Here is a 21,959-nt window from a genome sequence, read left to right on the forward strand (position 1 = left end):
ACACAAGGATTCTATGTTATTGTAACTATTGTAACTCCGAAGGGTCGCTTTACTTTCTTCGTCTTCGATACTGTAACACGGTGCAATTATTTAATTGCTCTTTTCTCTTTCTGTTTCTGTATTTTCTCTGTTTTCCTTTCCACTCTTCTCTTTCTGCGGCAAAGCTCCAGCTCTTCAAACATCGACTAAGCACCCATCCACATTCCTTTCTCCTTTTTTCATTGTCCTCATGCTACTATTACCGCCCATCGGACTTGTGCTAATCGCAGCAATAACAGCTGCAGCCTCGGAGATCAAACCAATGACCGTTCCTTTAGTGCGAAATCAAGCAGGCCAGCTTGCTCGAATCAGGAGATCCGTAAAAGAAAAGCGACAAGAGCATACTGAACGACTTTTCAACTCTGCTGGTCGTGAGTTTTTGATAGAGGTTGCTATAGGAACACCTGCGCAGCGGTTCAATGTTACCTTGGATACAGGAAGGTATAAGCGACATTTAGTGTTATACAAAAAAAGAAAAGAAAGTAAGCAGTGCTGTTTGCTGAGCAACCTTCCACTCTACTACATGCACATTCATCTGCCTGTCTGTGTGTATGTAGTGCAACACTATGGGTACCTTCCACCAACTGCTCCATGCTAACCTGTCCTCACGAACGATACAACGCATCAGCCTCATCGACATTACAGCTGACCGGCACAGCATTGCAGGTCGAGTACGGCATAGGCATGGCCAACGGCACGTATGCCATGGATACTGTCAGTGTCGGAGGCCTGACCGTCCAAGAGCAGGCCATTGGTTTGGCCAACGAGACCGAGGATATACTTGGCAGCTTTTCGGAAGGCTACAGCAACGGCATCATGGGCTTTGCGTTCCCTCAAATGAACTCACTGCGCGGCAACAGCGAAGACGTGCCCTTTGTATTCAATTTGGCCAACAACAACCTGATCCCTGAAGCAATTTTTTCGATCTATCTCAACAGTCAGTTTCACTACGGCTATTCGGGCGAGATCATGTTTGGCGGTATCGACAATTCAAAATATTCTGGCGAGATCCAATACGCCCCAGTCTTACCGTTTACAGTTGCTGACAATGCGGGCCAAGTGATTGAAAGCGCATACCTTTACTGGACCGTTGCTGGTCTGGGCATCCGGTCCTCAGCAGGCTACAACGGAAACTTCGAATCGGTGCAAGCGTTTGTTCTGGACACGGGCACTACGCTGACGTACGTTCCAGATACGGTCGCGAATGATTTGATCCAGCACATCACCCAACAGGATCCACAGACCATCTATGATGTCTTTAATGGCGTCTATCGTGTGGATTGCTCAATGGCGTCTCAAGCAGACCAGTACGTCGAGTTTACGGTCGCTACATCGTTCCAATCCCCCACCAGTAATCCGCTGAATCTGACGGTGCCCCTTCGGGAGTTGATTATCCCACTTGACGACGCAAGTACGCCAGAAGAAGCCAGCCAATGTGCCTTTGGTATTGCGCCGTTCCCTAGTCAATCGTTGACCGATTCCCCCATCAACTTTATCCTCGGAGAGTCCGTTCTACGTTCTTTCTACACCGTTCATGATATGGGCCTGCGTCGTATTGGAATTGCTTCTTCTATACCAAGTGGTGATAATAACGACTCAGCCAATGAGGACAATGGTTCCAATGGCAGCGCCGCTGCTGGCCTTAGCCTTATTCGGTCATTGGGATCGGTGGCTGTGGTTGTCGCCATCACCACTAGCGCGAATCTGATGCTATTCTAAAAAAAAAAGCGTTCCTTTCTGATGCTTCTATAACATTATTATTGTTGTTATTTTTTTTTCTTACTTTGTTTTACATACTCTACATATATTACCTTTTACTGTATATCTTATACTATTATTAATAATGCTACTTGTGAGTTATCTCGCTGTCATCTTTTTTTTTGTAACCTTTTCAAACTTACAATCCAGTATAAGAATCTTTTTTCTGTAAATGATGGACACTGTCACTTTTTCTGTCGCAACGATTATGTATGGTTATGCTCGCGATTGGCTACGAACAAAACACAGTAAAAGGCCCGTGCACCTGCAACAAAATGGTCTGATGACCTTCCATGCCACAACCACTTTTCTATACACCGTTTGGTATATGTCCTTTTTTGCTTTAGCATATTCAACAGCATTCTTCTAACCATGCATCTATCATACCGATGGCCCGGTTAAAAAGAAGCTACCCACCAGTAGCGATGCTATAGGGCAACAAAGTGATGCGCAGAATTAAATATGCCAAATGATCAAGCGGATAATTGCTCGTACAACAAAGCGCAATTAACCGTACTACTTGTTAGAGCTGTGTGGTACTCTCACAGGCAGTTATACACCCCTCCCATTGGTAAAGACATCGGTTACAGGGGTATACTAGAAACTTTGGCTGCGCATTACCATTTAGCATCCGCTTCATCGCCACAGTTCTCTGCGTTCTTCATTACATTTTTCAAGTTTAAGCTTAATTTCGCGCATACTGGTATTTAGACCATTGCGTCGATCAAACGCACGTCCTTTTAAAACAAGCACGATGATACAAGCAAAAATGCGTCTACTTCTTCCTCCTCTTTTACTGAATTCGTCGTCTAGTTCACATCTCCTTTTGATTCCGTTTCATCACCGTTTATGACAGTTTCATCTATACCCAATGAGTGATTTTGCCACCAACGGTATGCTGCTGCTCGTTTCCTTTTATGATGAAGGCAGAAACATTTTCTCAGCAGCTACGTCTAAAGTCCAAAGCTGCTTCGGCCATTGAGAGAAATACTCTGCAAATGAGGCCGTATCTTTAATTTCGATGCTTACAACAAGAACCCGACGAATTATACTTTGTGTTATGCTGTTTGATCGATAAGTACAGTAGCATTAATTATCATGATAGCTGTATTGGTATGCTGTATCAGCAGAATTACTGTCGATTAATGATTCTTGCGTTAAAACTTTTTTATTGTGCTTATTGAAAATAATACCACAGTATTCTTAAGCCATATCGTCGAGGATCTGGCTATACTGTCTTGTTTATTTTTCCTTAAAAAAGCACAAAATACTATACCTAGAATATCACAAGCTGCACTAAACATAATCTGGTACAGCTCTTTACTAATCATCGTCGTCATCAACACTTTAATAGAGTCGGTATCATATGCTGAAGTAATCTTAGAAATCAAGACATAATATATGCAGTAGCAGTATCTAGAAATTGTTACTATAATACTGGCACCAGCAATACTTTGTCTCTCTAACTTGTCTGAGTCTCTTTACCTAACTAGCAACAAAGCTGTCGTAGTAGTGGATCCTCCTACAGATGTATATCCTAGCTCATAGACAAAAGCTTTGTGTACTATATGTAGGCAATAGTAATAGTCAGCCACTATACTAGACGTTTAGCAAAAATATTTATATTTCTTTTATATCAATAGTGTGACAGAGCGTTCAAGAGCACTATTATCAGAAATGATAAGCGGCAGAGGATTGAAAGCTAGTAGATGGTATTCGCAATATGCGCGTATTAGTAAAATAAATTAAAACGAGTCCTCCTGAAGAAGAAGACAAAAAAAGAGGAAAAATATAATTCTTTAGAATATGAAAAGAAGAACTCAATCCGATTTCGATGGGACTCGAACCCACAATCTCCTGATTCGAAGTCAGACGCCTTATCCATTAGGCCACGAAACCTGCTGATGTCTCTTGTAAATTGCGGCGTTATATAAAGCATTAAATTACAAAGTATTTTTTTTTTAATTATGATTACTGGAAAAAACGGCGTGTATTAAACTAATATTCAACCATTTTTACACGTTTAATATCAGCACGTATTCAACTGATAATCAACTAATATTCGACTATGTTCGTGTTACACTGATATTCAACTAATATTCAACTGATATTCAACTAATATTCAACTCTTTACGTATTCACCTAGTGTAATTATTGTTCAACCCGTTTAACAGCAAATCTGCTTACCCACCATCATGAATAAGTTTGCCGATTAAACTATCATCGGACTTCAACCATACTGCATATGAGGATGGTCGTGCTGTTTCTCAATGTTCTGTGTTAGAGCAACTCAGTTTCACCACCGTGCCTAAAGCAATGTTTTATTCATGCCTCCCCTTAAATAAAAAACTCAATTCCATAATGTCAAATTCTAAAGATTGCTGTTGCCATTGCACAATCGACTGTGAGAGCAAAAAAGAAGAGGAGATTCAAGAGACGATAGAGAGGCTACAATTTAAGATAGCCGCCGCCTGTAAAACATAAGATCTTCTATAACATAATAGGACTTCATTCTCTATAGTACACAGGCAATCATCAAGCCTCTTTGTGGTATGACCACATTTTAGCTCAGGCGAGTGCTCCAAAAAGGTTCATTCAAGAACGACCAAGAGCTAGTTGAGCACCTCAAGCTTTATAATATAACGCTATAACATCATTAACGTTTAGGCAGCATATACATTGATCAAATGTTGTTCTTTCTATTTTTACTTTTCTTCTCACAAGGCGACAAGAGGAAGAAGGCAGTAATACTTTTATGTGGATGAACACTACATAAACTATATAGTGACAGCCAAAAAACCTTATCTGCAGCAAAGATGAATTTGAAGACACGACAGTAAGAGATTCAATTTTTCGTGCATTCAGTAGTTCGTTTTCACTTTGTGCTCGTTGTACCTCTCTCTTTCAGTTCTGTTTTTTTTTTCACTGGACCATCCCATAACGTCATTTACTTTCAAAGATTCTAACTGATGCTCATTTTTCATTCATAACGTAAGAAAAACAAGTTGTACGAATTAGCAATTTGTAAGGTACAATGTGGTCTTATATCCTTTTGCAATCTCCCAAGCTCCTTTATTCGATTTCAAGGGCGGTCAAGCAACAATATATAATTCGGACAAGATTCAAAAAGACCAAATTTGCAATTCATTTAACGAATGTAGTAAGCTTTTTTTATACAATCCCAATACGATGGTTGCCAATGGTAAGCAACACATATATGCCTCTTTATCTCTACATATGTCATCATGTCACATGTACTCATATCATCATCGCCTTATACCTTTGTTTTAAACAGTGATAACATGGATGCTATAATACCAATGCCTCAGTAAGCCCCCACTTCTTCCATTGTTTCATTTACTATCATCGCACCTACTCGCTATGGATGCAATACCAGTAAGAAATGTTCAGAGGGGTAAAAGCGTGCTCCTAAATATGACGTGATGATTCAGACAATTGAAGCCATCACTGAGGAACACGCCAGGATATGGTATGTAGCGTTATTGTGGTAAATCGAAAAAAACAAAGACAAATAAGTCGTTTGAGAATGGATTATATTCAAAAGATTGAACCAAGTACAATATCAGCTATAGAAACTATCTTCTTTTATATCTAACTTTCAAACATTGTTTGAGAACTCGGTCTTAACGGAGAAACAGATCTGAAGGTGGAAAGCTTATCAACTTCTTTGTCAGCAAGGACCTTACTGGTGCTTTGCTGTAAGAACGAATAAAAACTTTTATGATGGTTTGAGATGTGTTCTTAGACGGTTGTTTCATACTTGGTTTCTTTACTGAGTTATATAAAGGATTCACATTTCAATCCAGCTAGGTGCATGTGCGCAACCGTGTCCCTTATTGGATCCCGGTGTGGTAAAGAGAAACATTCTATCAAGACATCTGTCTGTACCGGATCTTAGTTTACCACAGTTATTACTGAGCTGGTTTGAAGATAGTGCTGTTTACTACTACTGACTGACTGACAGTGGGCGAGATGAGGAATAGTCGGAAGTGGTAGTGTAGTAGCATCTCATTCTTTTTCTTATATAGGCGCTTACCATACTCCCATCACACATGTAAGTATAATTAATGATTTCTCCCGTTCGTGTATGTGTATGGATAAAGATTCTCATTAACTTTCTTCATCTGATAGGTTTTGCTTGCAATAATAGAACAAATGCGCTTTGCTTTGGTTCCATTGAAATGTTTAGATCGTCAATTAGTATAGATGATGTATATAAGTGAGCATCTTTTTAAACCAATAAAAAGGTTTTTTTGTACTATCTACATCGTAAACGTGCTTGTAATGAGCGAATCGATTGGGTAGTAAGAATGAAAGCAATTGGAGCAACAGAATCGGATCATTGATGGAAGAATGGAGGATACAGAATAGTAGGATACAACTGGGTTAATGTTGGAACCAAAGCATTGGGTAACACTAGGTTGGTGTCGGAAGTAACGATGATGACGATTGGGATGAAAGTAGGGTAACACTAGGTAAACGTCGGCACAAAATGATGGTTGAATATCAGTGTAATATTAGGTGAATACTAGGTGAATGTCGGAGCAAAGTAAGGTTGAATATCGGTAGAATATTTGCTTGTGTTTTTGGTGAATATCAGTTGAATACTAGTTGAATATTAGCTAATATTCGACTGATATTCAACCACTTTTAAACGTTTAACACACACCCTTTTTCCCAGTGGATTGTATTAATATTTTTATTAAATATGTTTCAAAATAAATCTTATGAAAAATAGTAGTAGTAACATAAATAAATAACTGAATGTTTGCAAATCTTAGTACTGAACTTTTAGCAGCCATTCAATATTAGACTAGTAATTTAAGAAAGTTATTTATAAGAAAAAATCAGAATATACATATATAATAAGATTTGTTTTATTATATAATTTTACCTTGGAAGATTTACATTTCCAAAAGACTAGAGTTGATTATTTCTGAAAGATACGACGCATCATGTTGGCTATTAATTGAAGCCACACTCATCCTAATGAGCTCTAATAGAAAATATACTATATATACTACTAAATGAATAGACAAAAAAGGGCTAGTTGTTTATATAGATAGCAGCAGCCAGCAGGTATAGCATCAAGAAGACAATTATAGTTTATAGAGCTATTACATATTTTTGGAAACACATGTAGAGCAAATAAGTATTTAATCAAAGATATATATAATGTTCAACAACATTACTAAGAAGTATATTACAACGACATAGTTATGGAGAAATTGGGGTTGATCATGCAGTTTTTTTTTCATCATAGATATATACTATACGCTGCCATGAAGTAGATATATAAAACAGAGGCTACAAAGTGAGTAGTGATCTCCCACCAATGATGTAGTGAGCTAGCTACAAGCCAACAATCCCCAAAAGTCATGCTGATCGATACTAGATCTAATGCCTATTTAATCTAGAGCTGTGCCTGCTGTGTCATTTGTGTGGATTACAATCTACTATATTGTCACAAATTGTAAGCTTACCATAGCCACGTCTTAAGCCCATGACCTATATCATCTGAAATGGTCATAAATTAGTATACAAGAAACTGGTCAAGCGAATGGATTATGATGTATCATCGACTACAAATGCTGAGATCGCTCTGGTTTGATGATGGTGTCGACATACAAGCAGCCGCAAATACGTTCTTGAGAAGACCTATTGCTTGTTATTCATCAGGGTAGGGTATTAAGCCTGCCACATACGAATCGGTCGTACATCTCCCTCACGCAGTCTATGCTAAGCAATATCAGCCAGTCATCAAGTATTTCGTTCGTACGAGGAAGCTATTAAGAGGCGACATCAGTAAAACATCGATCTGAATGGAACGGCCTTATATCCCGATGAATCATAGATAGCAGTGGGGAAAACTCGGTGTTGCAGCGGGATACAAGCGTCATTGGATTTATCTGCATATGAAAAAGCCATGGTGACACATTTGAGAGTATTCCCATTATATTTGATCCTGCCTCAACTGACACCAGAAAAAAATACAAAAGGACGACTGCATACACTTGATGCTTCTGTTAGCGAGGAAACCTAGATAAGTGAAATAAAATATTGTATCACGAGTAGTAAAATTAGGCCTACAAATAAACATTCAACGCTAAATACTCTCTCGACTATATGATTCACAATGTTATAGAAGGTGCTGGCACGGTGCTCTTTTTGTGAAGCATTTTTTGGCTCTTGCTGTTCGAAAACAATACCACAAAAGAACAACAACACGAACGCCGCGAGACGAAACGTATAGAACAAACAAATAGATGTCCTAGCCGCTTTACACATTTCAAACCGCTGTGTCCCATTCAAGAATCAACTTCTATTCTCTCGAATCCATCGTAAAGAGTTGGTGGCTAAGTCAGAAGGGAGAGTCAAGGGTTACTACGAACACGATATTGCAAACATTTTCCCCGACATACTTAGTTTCATACAAGGATCCAAAACAAGTTATTTTCGATCTTTTGAAGAAAGATTCTTTCAAAAGCATAGCTTTGAGCAAGCACATTCTATCATGGGTTACTTTACCAAAAATCATGTAACGTCAATATATTGCTACGGCCTGTCTTGTTGGCGTAACGAAATAAAGAGGAGAAGATAAATGAGTAGTCTTATGAAAAGAAGATCAATGAATAAGCCAGATAGGCGAAAAGGTTCAGTTCCAATATATGGAGAGATACAAAATCCAAGTGGATTTAGAGTAAAAGGAGATCACACGGATCTTATAGAAGGAACAAATCCTGAAGGGTAAAGAGACAAGAATGTCCTTAGATAGGCTGAGACTAACTAGTCCGAAAAGGCGAAATAAGCCTGAGAGAAATATGTGAGAGCAAAAGTCTTATTGTCTGATCTTTATTAAAGATTGATGATCCTCTATTTATACTAAATTCAACTATGTAGAGTTGCATGAATCAATGTAGGGATACAAGAATCGTTGTGAGGATACAGGGAATCATACAAGTATACGAGGAATCATACAGGTATACAGGGATTCGGGCATTAGCACAAGGTATCGTGAGAAGCTACAAGCAATCTTGCATTCGTGCAAGCTCGACCGTTTTAGGGCAATCTGATTGGTCGAATAAACCTTTAAGTTAACTTAAAATGATGCTTGTTCTCTGGTTTTGGTTACACCGGTCTTCATGTCATTGAACTTGTTACTGTTGAGTATATGAGAGGAATAAGGAGATATATTTATAAAGGTTGATATTGATACTGCATTGATACTGATAATAATAATAATAATATTAGATTAAAGGGAATTGTGTGAGTGTGTGTGTGTATGAGTGGGAAGGGGAAAGGGCGTTACAATATATATAAACTATAATACAGATATTAACGTATTTTGCATTGACAATTATTGATGAAGATTATGGTAATCAGACTGACTATTATGGCGCCAAAGGGGCGACCATGATCCTTAATGTCATGATTATCGAGCTTGCAATGATAGGCCAACTTACTCTATGTACAGCACGCGCATCTAATACAACCAATCCATTTCAATCAACAAGTCCTTGTTCCCGAAGTGGCTGCGCGTCTTATTTAACAAGACCTTGATGTATCCTATACTAGAGCATATAAGTACTAGATGACAGTAGAGTTTAGGATGGTACTTTCTCCTACGGACTAAAGTAAAAATGGTGATAGCAATGAGTAGTTCTTTATCTTTTTTCTTTGAAAATTCTATCTCATATTTATCTTACATTTTCCTCTTAAACCTTGTTCGATCATGTTTTTTACACTCGCTTCCGCCTTCTTCCCACATAGATTTCTTCTTATTTGCGATAATCGTTTTTATTTAAAGCTTTTGAATATACTTCTATCAGTTGATCGTCCTTGATGTATAATGCTGCCTAAAGCTCAAGTAATACCCTGGCTACAAACGCTGCTAAAAAGACGAAATTTCTGCAGCGTATTTTGTCCGATTTTGCAGCGCGCGTAGTAATTCTCTTTTTGTTACATTTTATTCTTCGAGCTTTGTTATTTGTCCTACTCACTACGAGCAAGCACACCACTATCGATCTCAGTAAGAAGATTCCAGTTACCAAGGACATCACCATAGAGGAAGTGGCCGATTCGTCCCAAGGCTCCTGCACTATTGTTAATGTTGGAAAAAGACATTCACTCTCAACCGCCTGTAGCATCCAGCACCGCAGTCATGTTACGAGGTTTAGAGTCCAAGCATGCTGACCCATAGGTTGTAGCTTTAAAAATTTTCTGAAGTCTATATGGCTCGATCGGAGCAACTTGTGTTGGAAGCACCTTGCCTCGAGGTTGCGAAAGCACCTGCTGAGCAAAAGGCATACCATCAATGACTTGTTGCCGCTGTCACTGACTGAGCCCATGTGTATAAAGATGTTGGTGCCATCATGGAGTGTATCAAGCCACGGAATGCCACCACCAAAATTCCTTTGCAGGACCTTCCTGGCGCGTCTGATATATAGCTAAGTCTTATGATGAAAGAAAAGGATAACAGTTCAAGTTTAAATAACGTCATTCTTGACAACGGAATGTCAACAACGTACCTAGAATATCTTGGATCAAATCATAAAACTATCGGTCACATCAGACACAATTAAATAATAAAAGAAACAATATAAAAAGGTGGTAATCACATAGGATAGATGGACAGCTGTTTTATGATTGAATGAGTGTTTATTGCTTTTATCCATCGTACGTACACTACACTTCCCATTCTCAAATTAAGAACAGTAATGAGATAAAGCCAAAGAAGTGTTCTCGTTTGTCAACAAATTTCTCACCAAATTCGAGATCGTAGCTCGCCACCACAATGCCTCGCCAGAGGATTGCTGGGAAACCACCATGCTGCCAACATTGTCGACTGAGAAATTGTCTTGGTTTCAACGTCACTTGTCCGAAAAACGTCTGTCTTGGTCGCAAGCCAAGAAAGCATTCAACCTGAAATATAGTGGTGCTTCGCAAGCAGCCATCTCAGACCAGTTGCATGCAATGAAACTTAAACCGAGAGAGAGCTTGATCAAGTACACTGACAGTACAACAAGCTCATGCACGATGCCGAGGAGGAGGACAGCAAGACTTGGAGTCAAATCTTTGTCCGCTCGCTCACTCCAGAGCTTCAAATGGCTGTGAAGGTAGCTAGCGCTGCCTCAGCCAAAGACCAGCCTCTCAATGTTGCGAAGGCGACCGAACTGCTGAGCACTGTGTACGATGGGTACAAAGATGCCGGGCCAAGACGTTAACCTTTTCTCGTATTCAGACGATGATGGTGATCAGAACGACCGCAGACCTGCCAAGAAAGCAAGAGTCGCGAGTCGACCAGTGCCGTCGCCACCCCACATCTAACCACACCAATGGTCAATGTTTCTCGAGCAAGCCCGAGTCCTTTTCTCAAAAGAGAGACAAAGGTAAGGAACGGGCCGGAACCAAAGTCGATGAAGAACGCTGCTGGTTTTGCGGCCGAATTCGTGTAGATGGTAACGAGTACAAAGGGTATCTCGAGCGCAAGCAAGAAAGATAAAAACGATATGAACTGAAGCAACGACGTGCCCAATTGGAACAGGAAAGGGCTCAGTCCGCAACCTCGGTCGCCACCCAATAGTGAACCCAACCAGCAGAACGTCCTTCCGGTCACTGACATGGATTTGGATTTTAATATGGTCATTGACAAGGCCAACCAAGGTTGCAGCAGCCGATTTTTTATATGATATCTAGCGCAAAAGCAAATGAACGCTCACAGAACAGCACCAACGATCCTATCTTCGCTCCATCATTGTACAGAGTAATGGAACCCCGGGCCTTCCTTCATATATTCCTAATTTTTTAATCAGCTGCCAAACTTGTCAAACTAATGCTTTTATCTATTAGAATGTTAATCTCAATGAATACAATGTCACAATAGTTTGATTGCTGCAATTTATTCTTGTGCTTTTATTTTAATAAAGTGCTAGACGCGTACCTGAAGACTTTTACCCATGTAAAAGACTACTCGAACCTCACCATCGAAACACTGTGCGATCGCTTTAACAATCTGTTTTGGCTTTTAAAAAAAGTTCGATGCTTGTAGCGTTTGTAATTTTTCAAGCGAGAAGGTATTGAAAAAAATTGTAATATAAACAAAACGTAGCGCTGGCTGAGGAATCATTGCAGCTCCTTTTTAACCATCAATCGAAGATGCCATCAATGTTGACCTTTACACATCGTGCTTTACCGTTGACATCCACATCTATATTATGTTTATTCTCAAATAATCTGCAAAACAGTCTGCCGCAGATTCCCCATGTTCTTCGGCAATGTTGCTTTGATACACAATATGATCAGTTGTGTGACCTGCCCGGATGGTCCGTGCTTACTCTTTTGTTTTGCCGCAGCTATGCGATCAGGGCCTTACATCCAAGAATCGTCGTTGTATCCTGTCGGGCTCTTGCACCGTTCTAGAGTATTCAAGCTCCATCAACGACTACTCTTCAACAGGACTGAACTTTTTCAGCTTGCAACTGTCGAAGAAGGGCTGTATGTATATCCGTTCGAAACCGTGGCATATTTGGACCGCGTTAGCTCAAGAAGCCAGGTTTCGCGGTCCTCATCGGACAATACTTTTCCGTATGTCATGACACGTGCTGTATGGCCAACTGAGCGATGGGCAGACAGCAGTGCTTCATTATAGATAGCGTATCTCACAGGTAGGTTTGAAGCGGGAGAGCAAGGAGATATATAATGAGGGAATGGATACAAACACAACGCATCGAGAAGAAGCTGGTGGTGACAAGTCGCTTAACATCAAGGCTGAGTCGTCCCCTAAAGTCTGTAGTCGTATGATAACTAATCAATTAGAATTTCTTACATGTTTGACTTACTGATCGATCTTTAACGCATTGCAGCTTGCGGTGACTCGACTAGTTTTTCTTCCAGTTATGTCCCGCTTCCTCGAGCTTCAAAAGTGCTTTGACAAATGCCTTGTCAAGCTCTTCAGCGCCTGGTGTACGTGGGGGGTTTGCTTGATATCATTTCAATACAGAAAATTCAATAGAAGTACAGGCGTTTGGCGTAGCCCTGCCGATGACGACGACCGCATCATAATAGCATATAGTAGGGAAATCGATGTTAATCACTTGAGACATAGCTTGAAGACGACGATATAGCTAATTAGCATACATCCTGATGTTGAAGCTATTGGGAACTGTATCGCTGAGTGGATGGCTCTCACGATGCGCGCACCCCAAAGCAAGAAAAGACCTTTTGTTTGTAAAAGCTAGACTAGCAATTGCGATGTAATAATCGTAGCTCCCTCCCATCTCCCACATTCCCCCCTATTTCTTATCATAGCAGTATCTATCAATAAACATTGGTTAATTACACCCGTGACAATCACATGCGATACTGCATATCAGAGCCATTCTTTTGGAAAAATCGACAGCAATCATTATCGATGCCATCGAGCCTTTATTCGCGAGGCGCTTTACTCGACACACATCGTTCCCAGCCACGCATACTTGATAGCCATTTGGCAACTTTAAGAAAAGAAATTTTTTGCTGGTACATGCTCTGTAAGCTACTCATCAATCATATCAGGTATCCGTTTGGGTGGCGCGTCTATTGATCGAAACTTCCGTTGAAGCTTCAAAAAGCAATGCGTCGTAATTTAATAAACCATTACATGCTGAAACAAGGTCGACCGCCTGTCAACGTACGCAGTGTGCTGCTCCCATCGACAACTGCTTCTTGACTTGGAAATGCAGCCAGTGACAATTTGGACAGTAGCGGATCAAAAAATACACAAGTACATATCTTCACATGAAAGAATTAGGCTCTTTATTGGACATAACTATCGCAACAGCGGAGAACAAGTAGGGCAAAAACATAGTCGATATTATTTCCCAGTACGGGCAGTCTGTATAAAACCAATCGACATCAGCGTAAATACTCATTTGGATATGCTGCCCGAACACTGACAGGCAACAAAGGTCGCGTCGCATTGACATGGCGGTGTCTTAAAAAGAATCTAGAGAGAACAATGAGCAGCATAAGGTGCACACACTTCCAGTATCGCAGTGAGCCGTGCTCATAGGCAACACCAACCATCACCATCTCATGCAAGTCACTGCCCTTTATGACTACGCTTTGAAAGAGAAAGCCATGTGATGAGCATGCTGCGGCGGTTGGGCGGGGGCTAAAAAAACCAAAGATAAAAGAACTGGTCCAGGTCCTTTTTTTTCTTATCTCACTCTTTTCCTTTCCTTTCCCTTTCCTCTCCAACTTTTTTTCACACACACAAACGGCTGCTTGCTCACTCTCGCCCAATCCCCTAGATTCCCTCAACCATCCTTCAGGGGACGCCTACGACTGCTTCTTTGGGGGAAGAGAAAAGGAGCAGGTTGGTAGGGTTGGCTATTGGCAGTGCAGTGTTGCGCCTTTTGCATATGCGAGTATAACCGGCTCCCACAAAGTAGCTAGAAGAACAACTGCTAATAAAAACTATACCTCCACTACGCCGACTCGTTGCCTTTCCCGCACCCTGTCTTGTCCGCCTTTTTTCCCTTTTCTTTATCGTTCATTGTCACTCTTTTTGTAATTAGGATAGAAAGTACCCGGCTACTAACAGTTCCTTTTTTACTCTACTCTGGGGCACCCCGAAAGCCCCTGGATGGTCCCCCTCCGGCGCGAGTGAAGCAAGCAGATACACGTTTGTGTGTGTGAAAAACCATATCTCTCCTCAATAAGCCCTTGGGGGCAAGATCTCACCACTTTCATTCCTAATGACGTGTGTTTTTCTTTTCAAAAGAAGCGCATTGTCATTGGGGACACAATTTAAAAACAAAGAAAATGATATAAAAAAAGCAGTAGTTGTGGGTGTCGTCAGTGCTTGTGGAGAGAGACACAACCTGAGTCGATGTTGCCGCATGACAGCAATTCGAAACGAATGACGCTGATCACACTCGATTGCCTCCCGCAATTCGAATTTAAAAATAACAGCCTTGCAGCAGTGCTTCAAACAAGCGTGTCATTTTAATCGTCCTTTATGGATGAGCTGTTCCTTTCCATTCGTTTGTTCGATCGATCATACACACATTGATCGTGGAACACACTCAAGCATTTCGCCGCTTGTCGCTTAAAACTATTAGAGTCAGCATGACATATGGTAGCACTGTAGTTTGTGAGCACGCATATATACATAGATGCTCAATGTGTTTTTTGACATGCTGATATGCAGCCGTGTCATGATCGCCGCCTAAATCGTAATGCAATACACTCGTGTCGAGTAGAATAAGGCTAGGCGAAACAGCGAATTGTCCACAGAACCATACTTTGCTGACTGGAGCGGAAGCACCGGCAATCGCTGTATGTAGGAACGACCAACAGCAACAGATAAGGTAGCATCACTGTAGAGTATAGTTTGGTGTGGAGTCTATTGATTTTTTCTCTTACTCAGCTTGTTACAATTCGATTGTGCCAAATGAAAGGGGCACTGCTAGTAAACAGCAGAATCATTCCTATCACATCAAGATATTGAAACAAGAAGAGAATCAGTGCGATTACATATACTGCTGTGTACTATACATACAAGCAGCTGTCAAGTATCTGGTCTATGTACACGCTGCCGCCTAATTAATGCTTAGTCTAATCCGATCTATTTGGTACGGCGGGTCAATGTACGTCGTGTCAAAGGAACTATGTATCCAGGAGAACAGTATGTCATACGCAGTATAAATCTCTTTTGGTGCATACATTGTATTTTATGTGAAGTCCACTTGGGCATCAAGAGTATATATACAAAGACTGGTTGACATGTCCTTTTCACAAAAAAGTAACACAGACTTATAATCAAGGGCTCATTGTTGCATATAATATAAAGTATCTATACCTTAGAAATCACTTCTATATGAGGGTGCTCTCTCAAGCAAATTGTCACCACCAGCTTCTTCTCAAGACAGCCATTAAAATTCTCGATGCAGTATGTTAGCATCCGTTACCTCATCATATAACTTCTTCCTCTGCCACTCTAAACCTACCTTTATGTCATATAACACCACCACTTCTCTTCTCCGGCCACACTTTTTTCCCCCTGGGGAATTATCAGTGATGGCACCACATTCAGCGTTTTTCTACCCTTGAACAACTAGTATCGAAAGGAAGCGACCGCATGCCCATGGCACAGGTCAACTAGAATTTCACATGATTTTTTTAACTATCAACAGCGGGGATCTGGTGCACAATATATAAGCTCTTCACATACAGTGGTCGGTCCATCGGTGGGCTAGGGGTCGGGTGAAAAAGTACCCACCTCATGGGTCTACTCAATCCGTAACCCAGCCCACAGTTTACACCGGACCTCCGGTTGATTGTAAGCTACATACGTGCAAAAACAGTCAACGATAATATGTCGTATCAGAAGAAATGCAGAGCTACATGGTTTTCCCACTTTATCTTTTTGTTTATGAGAACTGAGCTGCAAAAAGATGTAGCTAAACAGTAATAGGCTTATAGTATAAGGTTTATATTGGAATGAGTTATTACTTCTATTAATTTAACCAGCCTTTTCTTTCTTTGACTGCAAACATCAAGTAGAAAGCTTTAATATCTTACCAGAGATATGTAAAAGGTATGAGAATATACATCATTGGAATGTTGTAGCCTTCGGGCCGCATTGCTAACAAAATGGTAAATGCGTAGAACAACAGAAACGAAACCTTCTTTTGGACCGCCGAGCCGTAGTGGGGCGGCAGTGAATACATTCTTACGGCCATCGTAAATTGGACGTGTTTGTTCAGGAAACATTAGTCCCCCAATGTCCACAAATGTTTTCGAACCTTTACGGTTTATGGCTGGTGGAATGCTGCTTGTAAACATGTATGATGCTTTATCCACTGGGCCAACCGTAATATCATAATGGTATATGGATGTTGTCAGAGAGAAACGAGAGCATTGTACAGTAAACGAATATGTGTGTAGGTGTCTAGATGTTCCGTGGCTGCCAGCATCAGCTCTACGCATTGCCAAGATCAGTCAAGGCCAGTGACATTCTCGTAAAACTTTTTGATTGTCGTCGATTCAAAATAAAGATAATGAGAACGGGATAAAGAAGAGCGTTTTCCAGCAAGAGATGAAGTCAAGACTTGAAACGACCCGCTTGATCTATTATGTATCAACTGGTACACAGCATCATCAATTTTATCACGGGTATCCTTCAGGTTTTCCCAACTTGCATATCCTTTATTTAAGAATATTTAGAGTTCAATCATGTCTCCTGAAAGCGTTACTGCATGTTCTACACTTGACACTTTAATTGCTATGATGAAGAAGGGCACGTATTCGGGAATGGCTACAATGTTTGCTAAGCAAATTTTGCATATTGGCTATCGCTGTTCGAACTTTGAAAGAAGCCAGTCGCTCTCGACGGGCAATCCAACACATTTGGAAACCGCGTTCTACTTTTTCTAAAAGCACGTAATGTATAGCCTCTTTTGAATTTCCCGTTCTTCTTGTATAATTCACGCACACAGCTGTTGTTTATCAGTATTTTTACAGCTTACACCCTTTTACATTTGTTAATTTTATATATTCTTTTCTCTGAAAGCAGTCTTAATCCTTTTTCAATTTATTAACACAAGAGCGGGCTCGAGATTTCATATTTTTTTATGGAGCAAAGCGGTACGGACGTTGATCGAGTCAAAAGTGCACCGGCAGCGGCAAACGGACATGATGTCGCTTTTGAGCCACCACAAATGTCACTGTGGTTTTGTACCCGTAGTCAAGCTCCTCACATACACTGTGGATTACCCGAATCTCTTCAATTCGAACAGTCTCAACCTGACTGTCGGCGACTCTGTCATGAATAAATAACACCCGTAGCGGCTTCTGACCGCATGATTGATGAAGCGTCTTTTGAAGCATTTTGACCATACCCTTCGAATCACTTGTAATTCCCGTGTTTTATAGCTTGCATTCTGATGGCACTCGAGTATCGCGTGGCTCGCATATCCATGCAAGCCGCCAAGGCGGCAATAGAGGCTTGGTTCATGTTACCAGGTGATGGATGTGTCACATCGGCGCCAAATACGATTGTCGGTCGCTGGGAGACGAAAGGGGTTTGCTCTGCTGGCAAACAAGCATTCAAACCACCAAGCTCCATGTTGAATTTTAAGCAAACGTTTGCACAGTATTGAGCTTCGGACCGACCACGGTCATTAATGAGGGGCCTCTTATCTCCCTAATTCCATTGGTCAACAATCATTCACTAAACAACCTCACAACTTCTATCCTCCGCGAAACCGTCTCCACACACCATCATTCCCCCACCCTCAGCGCTTCTATCCCGTGGAGGCGTTTCTGGGCGATGCAACTACCTCACTATGCACGGACGACGTGGTGGCGCCTGCTTATTCTGCGCATCGACACATGCCTGACCGGTTCGACGACGCGCGACGCCGCCTCTGCCAGCATGTCACCGAGACGGTAGTAGACCATTTTTTCTTTACTTGTCCCTCCAAACAACCGCTTTGGCAACGCATGCTCCGACACCATCATTGCTCCTATAATTTTCAAGAGCTCAATGCTTATTGCCACACGCTCGATCCACCTCGGTCCAAGACCACCGCCACGATCCCACCACACACGATCATCATCGCCGTCCACCTCATTTGGGCATCACATTGGCGATATATATTTGATGACACACCTTTCGATGCCAGCCGCATCTACAATATGATCTCGACAACGGTACAAAGATTTCCGGAGGAGGCTGCCGGCAAGTTCACCTGGGGACTATGATAGGGAAATCGATGTAAATCACTTGAGACATAGCTTGAAGACGACGATATAGCTAATTAGCATACACCCTAATGTTGAAGCTGTTGGGAACTGAATCGCTGAACTAGTGGTGGCTCTCCTTCTCTTGCTTTCTCTCTCTCTTTCTCTCTTTCTCTCTTTCAGTAGAGCTTCAAAAAGGCTGACCGCGTTCACCTTGCATACAGAAATAACGAGCAAAAAGGTCAGTGAGCGGTTTTCTGCATCTCACGATGCGCGCACCCAAGGCAAGACAAGACCTTTCTTTTGTAAAAGCTAGACTAGCTATGATATCCGCAATTGTGATGTAATAGTCGCAGCTCCCCCTTCCATCTCTCCCATCTCCCCCCAATCAGTAGTACAGCCCCTATTTCTTATCAGAGCAGTATCTATCAATAAACATTGGTTAATTACACCCGTGACAATCACATGCGATACTGCATATCAGAGCCATTCTTTTGGAAAAATCGACAGCAATCATTATCGATGCCATCGAGCCTTTATTCGCGAGGCGCTTTACTCGACACACATCGTTCCCAGCCACGCATACTTGATAGCCATTTGGCAACTTTAAGAAAAGAAATTTTTTGCTGGTACATGCTCTGTAAGCTACTCATCAATCATATCAGGTATCCGTTTGGGTGGCGCGTCTATTGATCGAAACTTCCGTTGAAGCTTCAAAAAGCAATGCGTCGTAATTTAATAAACCATTACATGCTGAAACAAGGTCGACCGCCTGTCAACGTACGCAGTGTGCTGCTCCCATCGACAACTGCTTCTTGACTTGGAAATGCAGCCAGTGACAATTTGGACAGTAGCGGATCAAAAAATACACAAGTACATATCTTCACATGAAAGATTTAGGCTCTTTATTGGACAGAACTATCGCAACAGCGGAGAACAAGTAGGGCAAAACCATAGTCGATATTATTTCCCAGTACGGGCAGTCTGTATAAAACCAATCGACATCAGCGTAAATACTCATTTGGATATGCTGCCCGAACACTGACAGGCAACAAAGGTCGCGTCGCATTGACATGGCGGTGTCTTAAAAAGAATCTAGAGAGAACAATGAGCAGCATAAGGTGCACACACTTCCAGTATCGCAGTGAGCCGTGCTCATAGGCAACACCAACCATCACCATCTCATGCAAGTCACTGCCCTTTATGACTACGCTTTGAAAGAGAAAGCCATGTGATGAGCATGCTGCGGCGGTTGGGCGGGGGCTAAAAAAACCAAAGATAAAAGAACTGGTCCAGGTCCTTTTTTTTCTTATCTCACTCTTTTCCTTTCCTTTCCCTTTCCTCTCCAACTTTTTTTCACACACACAAACGGCTGCTTGCTCACTCTCGCCCAATCCCCTAGATTCCCTCAACCATCCTTCAGGGGACGCCTACGACTGCTTCTTTGGGGGAAGAGAAAAGGAGCAGGTTGGTAGGGTTGGCTATTGGCAGTGCAGTGTTGCGCCTTTTGCATATGCGAGTATAACCGGCTCCCACAAAGTAGCTAGAAGAACAACTGCTAATAAAAACTATACCTCCACTACGCCGACTCGTTGCCTTTCCCGCACCCTGTCTTGTCCGCCTTTTTTCCCTTTTCTTTATCGTTCATTGTCACTCTTTTTGTAATTAGGATAGAAAGTACCCGGCTACTAACAGTTCCTTTTTTACTCTACTCTGGGGCACCCCGAAAGCCCCTGGATGGTCCCCCTCCGGCGCGAGTGAAGCAAGCAGATACACGTTTGTGTGTGTGAAAAACCATATCTCTCCTCAATAAGCCCTTGGGGGCAAGATCTCACCACTTTCATTCCTAATGACGTGTGTTTTTCTTTTCAAAAGAAGCGCATTGTCATTGGGGACACAATTTAAAAACAAAGAAAATGATATAAAAAAAGCAGTAGTTGTGGGTGTCGTCAGTGCTTGTGGAGAGAGACACAACCTGAGTCGATGTTGCCGCATGACAGCAATTCGAAACGAATGACGCTGATCACACTCGATTGCCTCCCGCAATTCGAATTTAAAAATAACAGCCTTGCAGCAGTGCTTCAAACAAGCGTGTCATTATTAATCGTCCTTTATGGATGAGCTGTTTCTTTCCATTCGTTTGTTCGATCGATCATACACACATTGATCGTGGAACACACTCAAGCATTTCGCCGCTCGTCGCTTAAAACTATTAGAGCCAGCATGACATATGGTAGCACTGTAGTTTATGAGCATACATTTACACATGGATGCTCAATGTGTTTTTTGACATGCTGATATGCAGCCGTGTCATGATCGCCGCTTAAATCGTAATGTTTTACACTCGTGTCGAGTAGAATAATGCTAGGCGAAACAGCGAATTGTCCACAAAACCATACTTTGCTGACTGGAGCGGAAGCACCGACAATCGCTGTATGTAGGAACGACCAACAGCAACAGATAAGGTAGCATCACTGTAGAGTATAGTTTGGTGTGGAGTCTATTGATTTTTTCTCTTACTCAGGTTGTTACAATTCGATTGTGCCAAATGAAAGGGGCACTGCTAGTAAACAGCAGAATCATTCCTATCACATCAAGATATTGAAACAAGAAGAGAATCAGTGTGATTACATGTACTGCTGTGTACAATACACACAAGCAGCTGTAATATACCAATTTGGAAATGTAAATGTAATTCAAGTATCTGGGTCATGAACACGCTGTCACCTAATGAATGCTTAGCCCAATCCGATCTGTTTGATACAGCAGCTCAGCAGGTCAATGTACGTCGTGTCAAAGGAACTATGCATTCAGGAAAACAGTGAGTATGTCGTACGCAGTATAAATCTCTTTTGGTGCATACATTGTATTTTATGTGAAGTCCACTTGGGCATCAAGAGTATATATACAAAGACTGGTTGACATCATTGTCACAAAAGTAACACAGATTATAGTCAAGGGCTCATTGTCCCAATAATATAAAGTATCTATACCTTAGAAATCACTTCTAAATGAGGATGCTCTCTCAAGCGATCTGTCACCACCAGCTTGTTCTCAAAACAGCCATTATGATATTCCCGATGCAGCGTGTTCGCATCCAGTACCTCATCATATAACTTCTTCCTCTGCCTCTCTAAACCCACATTTATATTAGTCATATACACCTTCACTTCTCTTCTCCGGTTACACTTTTTTCCCACTGGGGGTTTTTCAGTGATGGCACCAGATGCCGCGTTTTTGTACCATTAAACAACTACTACCAAAAGGAAGGAACCGCAGACACAGGTCAACTAGTCTTGCATAAAACTAAAACATGATTTTTCAACTATGAATAGCGGGGATCTGGTGCACGTTATATAGGCTCTTCACATACAGTGTTCGGTCCATCAGTGGGCTAGGGGTCGGGCGAAAAA

General features: G+C 41.5%; 4 protein-coding genes and 1 non-coding gene across 5 annotated transcripts; 3 read left to right on the top strand and 2 right to left on the bottom strand.

The window, feature by feature from the left end:
* Nucleotides 1-301: 301 nt before the first annotated feature.
* BDB00DRAFT_960537 (aspartic peptidase domain-containing protein) lies at nt 302-2,097 on the top strand (the record flags this gene model as incomplete). Its single annotated transcript, XM_053129712.1, has 2 exons — nt 302-480; nt 597-2,097. The coding sequence occupies 2 exons, from the start codon at nt 302-304 to the stop codon at nt 1,756-1,758; spliced, it is 1,341 nt and encodes a 446-aa protein (XP_052977078.1). The 3' UTR covers nt 1,759-2,097.
* A 1,526-nt stretch (nt 2,098-3,623) lies between these two features.
* Nucleotides 3,624-3,696, bottom strand: BDB00DRAFT_t80. The gene has a single exon. It is a non-coding gene; the product is annotated as a tRNA-Arg (tRNA).
* Nucleotides 3,697-10,847: 7,151 nt separating this feature from the next.
* On the top strand, nt 10,848-12,466 carry BDB00DRAFT_874984 (uncharacterized protein; the record flags this gene model as incomplete). The annotated part of the gene is made up of 4 exons (XM_053127283.1): nt 10,848-11,014; nt 11,077-11,292; nt 11,363-11,481; nt 12,171-12,466. 4 exons carry the CDS (start codon nt 10,848-10,850, stop codon nt 12,464-12,466), a joined length of 798 nt encoding a protein of 265 aa, XP_052977079.1.
* Nucleotides 12,467-17,703: 5,237 nt separating this feature from the next.
* Nucleotides 17,704-17,947, bottom strand: BDB00DRAFT_836225 (uncharacterized protein). The gene has a single exon (XM_053124463.1). It carries the CDS (start codon nt 17,927-17,929, stop codon nt 17,711-17,713), a length of 219 nt encoding a protein of 72 aa, XP_052977080.1. The 5' UTR covers nt 17,930-17,947; the 3' UTR covers nt 17,704-17,710.
* Nucleotides 17,948-18,102: 155 nt separating this feature from the next.
* On the top strand, nt 18,103-19,032 carry BDB00DRAFT_836226 (uncharacterized protein; the record flags this gene model as incomplete). The annotated part of the gene is made up of 1 exon (XM_053124464.1): nt 18,103-19,032. A coding segment is annotated over one exon (465 nt), but the record flags the coding sequence as incomplete, so codon positions are not given.
* Nucleotides 19,033-21,959: the final 2,927 nt, after the last annotated feature.

Source organism: Zychaea mexicana, assembly GCF_025766255.1.
Source record: "Zychaea mexicana strain RSA 1403 chromosome Unknown BDB00scaffold_66, whole genome shotgun sequence".
In the NCBI taxonomy this organism is placed as follows: domain Eukaryota; kingdom Fungi; phylum Mucoromycota; class Mucoromycetes; order Mucorales; family Lichtheimiaceae; genus Zychaea; species Zychaea mexicana.